The 12,708-nt window shown below is 41.7% G+C and overlaps 1 protein-coding gene across 2 annotated transcripts; it reads left to right on the top strand.

Annotated features, from left to right (window-relative positions):
* Positions 1 to 1,140: 1,140 nt before the first annotated feature.
* Positions 1,141 to 11,946, top strand: paip2b.L (poly(A) binding protein interacting protein 2B L homeolog). Of its 2 annotated transcripts, none has more exons than XM_041564481.1 (4): positions 1,141 to 1,312; positions 7,625 to 7,776; positions 8,573 to 8,749; positions 10,628 to 11,946. In XM_041564481.1, exons 2-4 carry the CDS (start codon positions 7,633 to 7,635, stop codon positions 10,682 to 10,684), a joined length of 378 nt encoding a protein of 125 aa, XP_041420415.1. In that variant the 5' UTR covers positions 1,141 to 1,312; positions 7,625 to 7,632; the 3' UTR covers positions 10,685 to 11,946.
* The last annotated feature ends 762 nt before the right edge of the window (positions 11,947 to 12,708 follow it).

Below are 12,708 nucleotides of genomic sequence, written 5' to 3'. Positions count from 1 at the left end.
ATTTCCGGAATTTCTGAGCATTTCTGGAATTCTGCCCCAATGCGCTGCACAAACACTGTGATCCCACACAGTCAAATTCAATGTAGACTATGGAAGAAAATGGCGCACCGAAGGAGACAAAGTTTAGTCCATTAGAAAGTAGAAATTTATTTTAGAAGCTTTATAAATGGACAAACAATAGGTGGCCGCTTAGCGCATTTGGTGGCCACCAGCCACTTCCTCAGAAGCCCTTCATATTCCAGTCTCATTCACATGAATGTACGGTCGCTAGGGGCATCTGGAACGTTATATTGGCAAAATGTAAAATGGGGGGTAAATAAAATCTGGGTTTTTCTGTAAAAATGGTGGAAAGTACAAAAAAAAATTGCAGGAAATGTCACAATCATTGAGGAAAACTTTTTTTTAAAAGGGGTGGTTCACCTTTAAGTTAACTTCTTGTTTGTTATCGAATGGACAATTCTAAGCAACTTTTCAACTAGTCGTTTATTCATTTGTTTCTGACTCTTTCCAGCATTCACATGGGGGGTCACTGACCCCATCTAAAAACAAATGCTCTGTAAGGCTACACATTTATTGTTATTGTTACTTTGTATTACTCATCTTTCTATTCAGGTCTCTCCTATTTATATTCCAGTCTCTAATTCAAATCAGCGCATGGTTGCTAGGGGAATTTGGACCCTAGCAACCAGACTGCTGAAACTGAATAAAAAGCTAAATAAGTCAAAAACTAAAAATAATAAAAAATGAAAACCAATTGCAAATTGTCTCAGCATATCCCTCTCTACCTCATACTAAAAGTTACTTTAAAGGTGAACAACCCCTTTAAGTCTCTCAGAATTACCACATGATCGTGTAAAGTCGCTCAGAAGGGAAACCAACCCTATTTTACATAACAAAGTGCCCTCACACGGACACGCTGAAGCTTTTATGTGCGGTGCTTTTCACACGTACAACTTGCCTCAGATATGGCCGCCGCTACCGCCATTATAGGAAGAACGCCCCGCCCACTGGCGCGCACTACCAAGCGTCACAACGGCGAGAGAGAGGCGTTTTCTCACGAGAGTCTTTACTGCCGCCACCACCCATAAAGGGCGGAGATAGCGAACACGTGTCACTGTGTCTCTACTCACCGCGCGCGGCCGCGAAGACACGTCCACTCTGGGGCTCCGCCCACACGTCTTTGGCACAAGGCTCAATCAGAGACGAGCGTTTACTTGAGTGACAGCGTAGAGCAGCTAATCCGCGAGAGCCTGGCGCTGAGCTCGGGCCAATGATCGGACAGGGGCGGGCGGAGTAAAGGAAGCGAGTAAAGGTACGCGCAAGGCTGAGAGGACGGAAGAGCGTGAGTGAGAGAACCGCGGGCACCGAGGCACAGGGAGGCAGAGCGGAGAGCGAGGGTCGGTAGTGTCCGTGTGAGCGTGTTGTACCCGGGACGCACCGAGGTGAGACATTGCGGGACCTCCCCCCGCCTCCTGTTATTGTGGCCTGTGAGTGGCCCGAGCGCCTCACGTGTTCCTGTTCCGTGTGGGGCTGAGAACCCGGAGTAGCGCTTTCCTAGCGGGACGTAGGCCCCAACTCTAAACTCGCAGCCTACCTCGTGACTACACCTCCCATAATCCTCTCGGCAGCTGCTGCGGTGTAACAATTGCCTCCCCTCTCTGTTTACTGTCTGTACTTCGTCTTATCTCTGGGATATTTACCCCTCCCAGTCCCACGTGTCTCTCCAACTCCATTCCTCGCCTGAGCCCTCTGAAATACAACACTACAACGCCCAGCATCCCCTCTCACCTTCGTTTGTCTCTATTACACCTGTCTCCTCTGGATTGTGCAATACTACAACTCCCAGCATCCGTTCTTATATACCCCTGCCTGTATATTGTCTGTCTCCTCTGGATTGTGTAATACTACAACTCCCAGCATCCCTTCTTGTATACCCCTGCCTGTATAAGGTCTGTCTCCTCTGCACTGTGTAATATTACAACTCCCTGTACCCCTCCTGCCATCAAATTGTCTGTATAATCTTAGTAATTCTATTGATATCCCTGGACTGTGAAATACTACAACTCCCTGTACCCCCTCCCATCAAATTGTCTGTATAAACTCTACAACTCTTATAATTTACCTGCAATGTTTAATACTACAACTCCCAGCATCCCTCTCACCTTTTCTGCTTGTATTACATCTGGCCCCTGCTGTCTCCTCTGGACTGTGCAATACAGCAACTCCCTGTAACACACACACATACACCCCATATCAAATTGTCTGAATAAACTTAGTAAGTCTTCAGATTTGCCTGGTTTAATACAACTCCCAGCATCCCTTCTTATATACCCAGCCTGTATAATGTCTGTGATTTAGTTGACCCCTGTGGACTGTGCAAAACTACAACTCCCTGTACCCCCTTGGATCAAATTGTCTGTATAAGCTCAGTAACTGTTCTGATTTTCCTGGAATGTTTACTACTACTACTACATTATTACTACTACAACTCCCGGCATCCCTTTTCATGTACCCCTGTGTGTATAAGGTCAGTGTTGCCTCTGGACTGTGCACTACTACAACTCCCTTTAACTCCCCCCACCCCATCATCAAATTGTCTGAATAAGCTCAGTAACTCTTCTAATATCCGTGGAATGTTTACTAGTACTACAACTCCCAGAATCCCTTCTCGTATACCCCTGCCTGTATCAGGTCTGTCTGTCTCCTCCAGAATGTGCAGTACTAAAACTCCCTGTACTAATACTACAACTCCCAGCATTTTTCCCATATATCCCTGCCTGTATAAGGTCTACCCCTATTCTGACCCCTTTCTGAAGCAGTCTTAGTACCTTTAGTTGGGTTTGCTTGCCTCATTTTCAACCTTGCCTCCCTAGTTGATGTTGAACTATAACTCCCTGACTGCTTTAACCCTTTATTATATGTTGAGGGACGCTTGTAATGGACATCTGGGGAGCCAAGTATAAGAAGCAGGGCTATTTTCCTGGATCCTGGGGTGGTTTTTACTTAGCATGTACAACAGGGCATTGATACTACAATTCCCAGAAGCCTTTACTGTATCTGAAAGCTTTAGCTCTCCCTCATCCTAACTCTCCTAGGAGGGGAGTAGCATGGGTGGGGGCTATTTGTTGGTGAACATGTCTCTTTCTGTTCAATATACAGCTTGGGGCAGGGAGAGCTAAACCTGTTTGTTCCAAAATTATAACTCACCCATGGGCCTGAGCTCAAAGCTGTTCAACAATTTGGGTGGTGGGACAGCCTGGGGCCACTTTGGGGAGAATGTATCCCAGCTGTCCCGGAGAGACACCTGCATACTGCTTTTACCTTAGTACAGAGAGTTCTAGTTCAGGCACATACATAATTTTTGTGATGCAGTTTTTATTTCTCAATGACACTTTACACTGCAACTAATTCACTGTACAATATAAAATGTCATTCCTGAACCAGCAAGTGTATTTAGTTGTAATATTGGTGTGTAGGTGCATCTCAGCTCATTTTGCCTGGTCATGTGCTTTCAGAAAGAGCCAGCACTTTAGGATGGAACTGCTTTCTGGCAGGCTGTTGTTTCTCCTACTCAATGTAACTGAATGTGTCTCAGTGGGACCTGGATTTTGCTATTGTGTTGTTCTTAGATCTACCAGGCAGCTGTTATCTTGCAGTACAGCAGTAAAGAGTGACTGAAGTTTATCAGAGCACAAGTCGCATGACTGGAGGCATCTGGGAAACTGACTGTCTAGCCCCATGTCAGATTTCAAAATTAGATATAAAAAAATCTGTTTGCTCTTTTAAAAAAGGATTCAGTGCAGAATTCTCCTGGAGCAGCACTGTAAACTGATGTGTTTTGGGGAAAAAATGTTTTTTTTCCCATGACAGTATCCCTTTAAGAGAAGAAGCACATAGCAGTTTTCAGTCCAATATTTAGGTGCTTCTGAGGTCGCTAGTCCCATTAAGATTGCAGTTTTCCTGTGCCATTTACTAATGTTGTTTTCAAGTTATTAGGGTGGGGTAATAATAAGGGCAGTTAACGTCACGTGATAAATGACAGATAGCAGCCATTGGGCTTGTCGCTTGCAATTCATTAGAAACCAGAGATAATAAAAAAAAAAAGTTTGGTTTCTGTTCATAAGGAACCTCTTGCCCTGCTAATCCTGTGTACTAGCCCAGTTTGGCCACTAGAGGCTGCTGTCTCAATGAAGTGCGCTGTTTACTGGGATGAGGGACAGTGTGATTGCTAGCACTGCTACAAATAGTCACAAAAATAAAGCCTTTGTGTGTTGCTGATAGAACTGTTTTTAGAATACACAAAAGCCATGAATATCTTGTAAATTATATCCTTATAAACAGTGAGTTCTGATGTCATCAGTTATAAACGGTGAGTTCTGATGTCAACAGTTATAAACGGTGAGTTCTGATGTCATTTCAGTCACATGACTCACTGAAACTTGTGTATTCTCATAAATAAAGGACCCCCAGTTGCAAAATATGAGGATATTCGACATTGCCTCTGAGTTCCATGACCTGTATAAACAAAACTTGGCCTTCGGCCTCATGCTTTTATTTGGTCATGAAACTCCTTGGTGACTTATAATATCCTTATATTTTACAAGAGGGGGTACTATATTCACTATATAATATTCTGCTTTGCTGATCCCTTGCTGCCTGTAGCCCTGGCCTCCTGTTGTGTTACGTGCAGCTTGGCCTGACAGATGGTTGTACTTCTTCTATCTTATACGCAGGCTTTCAGGTGCTGTTTTCATTTCTCAGTTCATAACTTCCCCACCCCCAGAGCATTCTAACTTCTAGCTGACAGTTTAGTTTGCCGAGGCATTCAAAATGCACACTGGCTGGTGGCTGTGCTAAAGGTGGCAGTTGTTTAACATAAACTATGGTTATTTTACAAAAATCTTGTTTTTTCTATTTCTTGACCTAAATAGAAATTGTCAGTGCCTGGTTCATGGAGGCAAATCATCAGATCTCCAGTGCATAGTGGGCTTCTGTTTATCTGGGAGTGGGTTGTTTATACAAAGCTCATAATCGTCATTTTAACTTCTATAATTGCAGTACCTGTGCAAATCACTACTTTATAATCTCATTTATTATGTCAGCACAAGCCCTATAGCAGTGTGCGATTACGTATGATTTAGCTGCCAGCACTGGGAGGAGTTGCCATACAGTGCAGCCTTGCTCAATCGTGATAAATCTACATTAAGATTAAATTATGATTCTTGAAAACCACATGATGCGCTTCATGTTCAGGAATCCTGGGGACTGTTGATGTAATGTCCTATGTATTTGGGGGCTCAAACTCGCTGTGATGTCTGCTGATTGGTTGCTATGGGTTACAACAACTTTGTGGTTTTGTATGACATCACCCAAGTGATGTAAAGCTAACTACGGATTTGTAACTAGAGTTTCTATGTGTTTAAGATACTGAGTAAACTTGGGCAGTCTTAGAAAATGTTAATTTTGCTTCTCACTTGCCTTTTAACTAGCCTTCACATTTTGTAATTTCCAGTGGTTGGGTTTGTTTACAATTCATCTTATCTCCTTGTGTTACAAGTAAACAGTTGCACCATCGCTGCTTTCCCAAAAGGTCAGCGTGACCAGTCTCTCACTCTCTTCTCTCTCCTGTCTTTCTTCTATCTTTTTTATCTTATCTATCTTTTCATCTCTTCTCTCTCTCCTTTTCTCTCTTCTCCTCTTCGCTCTCTCCTCCTTTTCTCTCTTATTTTCTCTCTTCTTCTCCTCCTCTTTTGCAATTCTCTCTCCTCTCTTTTGCTCTTCTCCTCTCTTCTCGCCCTCTCTTTTGCTCTTCTCTTCTCATTTGCTCTTCTCTCTTCTCCTCCGCTCTTCTCTCTCTCCTCCTCGCTTCTCTCTCTCCTCCTCGCTTCTCTCTCTATAGGAAGCCTTACCATTAAAGGAAAACTATTCCTTGTTTTTGACCTTGTTTATAGTATAGATTTGGGTCACCCTAGCGCTCCACTGGGCCAGGGACGGATGAATATTCATATTACACTTGTACCCAGATAAAGGCATTTATTTACACCAGCGGGGCAGGCATTAGCTCCGGCCTTTGTTGGTCGGCTTGTATAGAGACTGTCTATAGAGCTGTCTCATTCTGCTGACGGATGCACCTGTCAGTCTGACGCATGACTGCCCCATTCAGTCTCATGGACATGTGCTGCATCTGCTGTATTAAAGGGCAAATCAGACGTGGCTTTTACACAGAAATTATTGAATCGCTGGCACGTGCTGCATGGAAAGTCTTTTCATTAAAGTTAACTTTTAGTATGTTATAGAATGGCTAATTATCCAAAAAAGTAAACCCCCCCCCTTCCTTGCAAGAATTGATTGAGTGATTTAGTGCTTAGTGCTATTATCACATGCTCGACTCCCAATCAATCCCGTGCCAACACATGATTAATACATAATATCTCAATCGATTATTGAGTGTAATAATTTAATTGAAGTGCTTGTGCTATAATTCATATAATACAATCATAGACTGGCTAATTATTATTTATTTTGTCATTTTTCAATTATTTGCCTTCTTCTGACTCTTCCCAGCTTTCAAATGGGGCTCCCTGACCCCATCTAAAAACAATAGCTCTATTCATATACCAGTCTCCTAATCAATGCATGGTTGCTAAGTTTAATATGGATCCTAGCAACCATATTTCTTGGAAAGTGTCTGTGACACCCACATGCTCAGTGGGCTCTGATTGGCTGTTGAGAAGCTAAGCTTAGGGCTCGTCACTAATTATCCAGCAGAAAATGAGCTTCCCTGGCTGTAATATAAGCTGATGCTACAGGTTTGCTGATTATTAAATTCTGATGCTAATTGCACTGGTTTCTGTGCTGCCATGTAGTAATTATGTGTATTAATTACTAATCAGCCTTATATTGTGACATTTCTATTCTATGTGTACTGTATATTGTGAGTGGGTCCCTAAGCTCAGTAAGTGACAGCAGCACAGAGCATGTGCAGTGAATCAGCAGAAAAGAAGATGGGGAGCTACTGGGGCATCTTTGGAGACACAGATCTTTACTTCTAAAGGGCTGTGGTTGCCTTGGGCTGGTACAGAAACATCATGTAAAACATTTCTACCTACTTATTTAGTTAGGCTTTAGTTTTCCTTTAAGGGTTTGGAGTATAGAGACCTGTATGAGTGTATTTTAAATTTCCTGACATTATGTAGTTCTCAGTTTGACGACTACTTGTGTAGAACCCTACTTGAGTTTATACATGTGACTAGTAACTAATCAAATCTTTCCACCCTACAGTGCTCTGGGTAGAGATGGCTTTAGTTAGCTTGCAGATCTTTGTCTCCATATTCCAGATACCTATCATCTTGCACAACAACTTTTAGCCAAAGGATGGGGTCTAGGGTTGGCTGCTGTCTGCCTACTCTCAGGCTCCACTTTCAGCCACTCAATCACTATGGCATCTCCCAGCCACCTCTATAAATAAACAAACCAGGGATGTGCTTTGCACACAATATATCAAGCCCTCCTGCTAATGTAATTGGCAGATAATACTTTTTAGGTATGGGCTGAGCCCTGATCGACTTCTCAACACTAATTATTTGTTAATTTGTTTTTGGATTTTTGTTTCTTTCCATTCTAGATACCGCCATGATGAATGGTTCAAATATTGGGAACAACACATCTAATGCCAAATCAAACAGCGACCACGTTGTAAATGGGCATGGTGAAAATGAAAACAACCCCTTTGCTGAATATATGTGGATGGAGAATGAAGAAGACTTCAACAGACAGGTAAGCATAGGTATTCCCCTGTACTAAGCACAATTCAGCAGGACCCTAAGTTTGCTCATAGTCTGTACAGAGAGATCCCATAAAACTATGGCAGCAAAGGTATTCCCCTGTACTAAGCACAATTCAGCAGGAACAGCCCCAAGGTTTGCTCATAGTCTGTACAGAGAGATCCCATAAAACTATGGCAGCATAGGTATTCCCTGTACTAAGCACAATTCAGCAGGAACAGTCCCTAAGTTTGCTCATAGTCTGTACAGAGAGATCCCATAAAACTATGACAGCATAGGTATTCCCCTGTACTAAGCACAATTCAGCAGGAACAGTCCCCTAAGTTTGCTCATAGTCTGTACAGAGAGATCCCATAAAACTATGGCAGCATAGGTATTCCCCTGTACTAAGCACAATTCAGCAGGAACAGTCCCCTAAGTTTGCTCATAGTCTGTACAGAGAGATCCCATAAAACTATGGCAGCAAAGGTATTCCCCTGTACTAAGCACAATTCAGCAGGAACAGCCCCAAGGTTTGCTCATAGTCTGTACAGAGAGATCCCATAAAACTATGGCAGCATAGGTATTCCCCTGTACTAAGCACAATTCAGCAGGAACAGTCCCCTAAGTTTGCTCATAGTCTGTACTGAGAGATCCCATAAAACTATGGCAGCATAGATATTCCCTGTACTAAGCACAATTCAGCAGGAACAGTCCCCTAAGTTTGCTCATAGTCTGTACTGAGAGGTACCATCAGCATTATTTCCCTTGTATCAGAACTTGATGCTTTTATATGTTCTATTATTTAGGTGGAGGAGGAGCTGCAGGAACAGGATTTTCTAGATCGCTGCTTCCAGGAGATGTTGGACGAAGAGGACAAGGATTGGTTCATTCCATCCCGTGACTTGCCGCAGGGTGTGGGCCAATTGCAGCAGCAGTTAAATGGGCTCACAGTCAATGAAAATCACAGTACAGAGGAAATAGTGGTATGAGGACTTTTGCCATACCCTTGGTTTTAACATCTAGAATTAAACATGCACTCCTGCTCAATCTAAAGCTCTTCATGAACTCTCTGCAGAGTGTTCCGGGGGGAGGGGGAGCCAAGGACCTTAGTAAGCATGGGTACTTATGGGCAGTTTATTGGCTCAAGCACTTAACACCCTCCTATTTCTGTCTTCCTTAAAGGGGTTGTTCACCTTTTAATTAACTGTTAGTATGATGTAGAGAGGGATATTCTGAGAGAATTTGCAATTGGGTTTCATTTTTTATTATTTGTGGTTTTTGAGTTATTTAGTTTTTTATTCAGCAGCTCTCCAGTTTGTAATTAAAGCCATCCAGTTGCTAGGGTCCAAATCACCCTAGCAACCATACACTCATTTGAATAAGAGGCCTGAATAGAAATGTGTAATAAAAAATAACATCCTTACAGTGCTTTTGTTTTTAGATGGGGTCAGTGACCCCCCCATTTGAATGCTGGAAAGAGTCGGAAGAAGGAGAATAATGAAAAACTTTAAACAATAAATAATGACCAGTTGAAAAGTTGTTTAGAATTGACCATTTTATAACATACTAAAAGTTAACTTGAAGGTGAACCACGTCTTTAAATTAGGAATGCACCGAATCCACTATTTGGGATTCTGGCGAATACTTGGTGAAAGATTCGGCCGAATACAGAACTGAACCCGAATTTTCATATGCAGATTAGGGTCAGTAAAGGAAAAAAAATAGGGAAAAAATTATTTTGTGACAGTCACTTCGTTTTCCCTACCTGCCCCTAATTTACATATGCATATAAGGATTCGGTTCGGTCGAATCTGAATCCTGCTGAAAAAGCTTAAATCTCAAACTAAATACTGGATACAATAAGCCACTTGGCATGTACGCTTTATAAGGGCAAAGGACCACCTTTTCCTGGCTCAAAACTTTTTTGTATAAATTATGTTTATGTTCCATTCTTCATACACAATGCAATAAACGATGCCACTATATGTATTCCCCTGCACTAAGCACAATTCAGCAGGAACAGCCTCTAAATTTGCTCATAGTCTGTACAGAGAGATCCCATAAAACTATGACAGCATAGGTATTCCCCCTATACTAAGCACAATTCAGCAGGAACAGCCTCTATAAATTTGGTCATAGTCTGTCCAGAGAGATCCCATAAAACTGACAGCATAGGTATTCCCTGTACTAAGCACAATTCAGCAGGAACAGTCCCTAAAGTTTGCTCATAGTCTGTACAGAGAGATCCCATAAAACTATGGCAGCATAGGTATTCCTCTGTACTAAGCAAAATTCAGCAGGAACAGTCCCTAAGTTTGCTCATAGTCTGTACAGAGAGATCCCATAAAACTATGACAGCATAGGTATTCCCTGTACTAAGCACAATTTAGCAGGAACAGTCCCTAAGTTTGCTCATAGTCTGTATAGAGAGATCCCATAAAACTATGGCAGCATAGGTATTCCCTGTACTAAGCACAATTCAACAGGAACAGCCCCCTAAGTTTGCTCATAGTCTGTACAGAGAGATCCCATAAAACTATGACAGCATAGGTATTCCCCTGTACTAAGCAAAATTCAGCAAGAACAGTCCCCTAAATTTGCTCATAGTCTGTACAGAGAGATCCCATAAAACTATGACAGCATAGGTATTCCCCTTTACTAAGCACAATTCAGCAGGAACAGCCTCTATAAGTTTGCTCATAGTCTGTATAGAGAGATCCCACAAAACTGTCATTATAGGTATTCCCTGTACTAAGCACAATTCAGCTGGAATGTTCCTGATCACTTTGTTTTCAAATAAAATGTACGAATGCATCCTTCATATAAATATACTCACGTCTGTCTTATTTCTTTCTCCTCAGAGCAAAAGCAACCTGAACCCCGATGCCAAGGAATTTGTTCCGGGAGTGAAGTACTGAACATTATGGGCGACTTTTAAAACAATAAAAAAAAAATAAAAAATAAAAAAAAGACTTTCCTTAAATCTTCAGGACAAAAAGCTGCACAGAGAAAGTGGGAGGGGCTTGGGAAGGTGGTAAATAGTGATGCTTTAGCTCAACACTGACTTAACTTCAATGTGGAACCATCCTTTTTTTTTTTTTTTTTTTTTTTTTTTTAAATTAATCTCCCCTTTTCCTTCTACCATCCATTTTGGGGACATACTTTTTTTTTTTTTTCCCACCCTCAATTAAAGGGGGGAAACCCTTTATCAATAGACCGAATGTGGTTTTATCTTCAACTGGAAGATTCCTAAATCTTGTCGTGGATCGTTCTTCCTCCATCCCAACCGTTGTTCATCTGACCAATAACATCTGAATCATAAGCAATGGGATATGAGGAAGGGGGGAGGAAGGATTCCAAATTCCGACCTACAATTGAAAATCTGTATTATTCCCTGTTAGTGCCATGAAGTTACCAGGTATTCACGCCACAGTGTTTTATCTCGAAAGAAAAAAAAAGTTCCTGCCGCTCTCTCCAAGCAGAGCATGTTCTCTATCATTGCCATTTATTTTAAAGAAAGAAATCAAGACCCATCAGCTGTTTCTAGGATACAGAAAAAGGAGCCTTCGTGTTATAAAAAGCAGATTCCATTATCCACAACCAGAAAGAGAAGAATCCGCAAATCTTGTCTGCCCATTGTAACTATGCTGCAACTTGTAAGCCTTTTTTTGTTTTGCTTTCGAATAGTGTGATTAGTCAGAATTCGACACTACAAAAAGAAAAAAAAAAAAAAATGTTCACGGCTAAAAGAGCAGAAAATCCGGGGCTGTTATATGACGCTTTATTGTGGGTAAGTTTAATGACGTCACCAAGAAGCCACCTTGAAAGCCGGCAGTGTTTAGGTAAAATTTCTTTTTGCTTTGAAACCATTACAGTGTTGACTTGGTAGCCATGGATTTTTTTTTTTTTTTTTAAATTAATGAAACCTCTTTCTCTGGAAGTAACGTGCGTTATTAGCACCGGTTCCTTTCCAGACATCCCATGCCTTTCCACCAGGGGGCAGTACATCGGTAATTGTAATCGGTCCATACAGTATGCGAGTTGGCTCCATTCTAAAACCTTCAAAACAAGTCTGTCACATAAGCTATCTTTTAAAACTGCCTCAAGAAACCTATTGTTTTTATGGAATGACGTGGAATAAGTCACAGTGAAATAAAGCAGCCTGATCATTGTAAATGTCTGTCTGTGTAACGAGTGCTTTTGTTCTCACTGAATTTCCTCTGTTGTGAATATCTTAGGCCTCGGCCATATGTAAATCTACTGGAAATGCCCTTTAAGGAATGTACAGACGTTATTTTAATGTAAAACCAAGACGGTATAATAGAGGGTTAATCCCTAGTCGTGTAAGAGGCAAGGACTCTTGGGGGCGCAAAATATATTTTTATACCCATGCAAATGTACAAAAGCATCATTTGTGCACAATACTTGCCTTGTTGTTGTTAGGGGGGTGTGGTTATGTGTGTTACAGTCTGAAGGTTGCCCCCCAACATGGCTGGACAGTAGAGGAACTTCTGACAGCATGTTGATGATAGTTACGTAGTTAAATGGGGTTGAACAAAGACAGTCCGTCAAGTTCAACCCCTTCAAATGAAAACCCAGCCCCATACACACACCCCTCCCTACTGTCACATAAATTCTATATACCCATATCTATACTAACTATAGAGTTTAGTATCACAATAGCCTTTGTATTATGTCTGTCCAAGAAATCATCCAAGTCCCTCTTATAGTCATTAACTGAATCAGCATCACAACATCACCCGGCAGTGCATTCCCCAACCTCACTGTCCTGACTGTGATGAACCCCCTACTCTGTTCCTTTAAATGAAACTTCTTTTCTTCTAGTCTGAAGGGGAGGCCTCTGGTACGTGATTCTCTTTATGGGTAAAAAGGTCCCCTGCTATTTGTCTATAATGTCCTCTAATGTACTTGTAAAGTCTAT

Source organism: Xenopus laevis, chromosome 1L (assembly GCF_017654675.1).
Source record: "Xenopus laevis strain J_2021 chromosome 1L, Xenopus_laevis_v10.1, whole genome shotgun sequence".
Classification (NCBI taxonomy): Eukaryota; Metazoa; Chordata; class Amphibia; order Anura; family Pipidae; genus Xenopus; species Xenopus laevis.
This window is presented reverse-complemented; position numbering and strand designations above follow the sequence as displayed.

What these genes read in the sequence shown, in the direction of transcription:
- paip2b.L (XM_041564481.1), top strand. Translation starts at nt 7,633, where the DNA reads ATGATGAATGGTTCAAATATTGGGAACAACACATCTAATGCCAAATCA. An exon ending in AAGAAGACTTCAACAGACAG is followed by an intron (nt 7,777 to 8,572) that starts GTAAGCATAGGT and finishes TCTATTATTTAG; the next exon opens with GTGGAGGAGGAGCTGCAGGA. An exon ending in ACAGTACAGAGGAAATAGTG is followed by an intron (nt 8,750 to 10,627) that starts GTATGAGGACTT and finishes CTTTCTCCTCAG; the next exon opens with AGCAAAAGCAACCTGAACCC.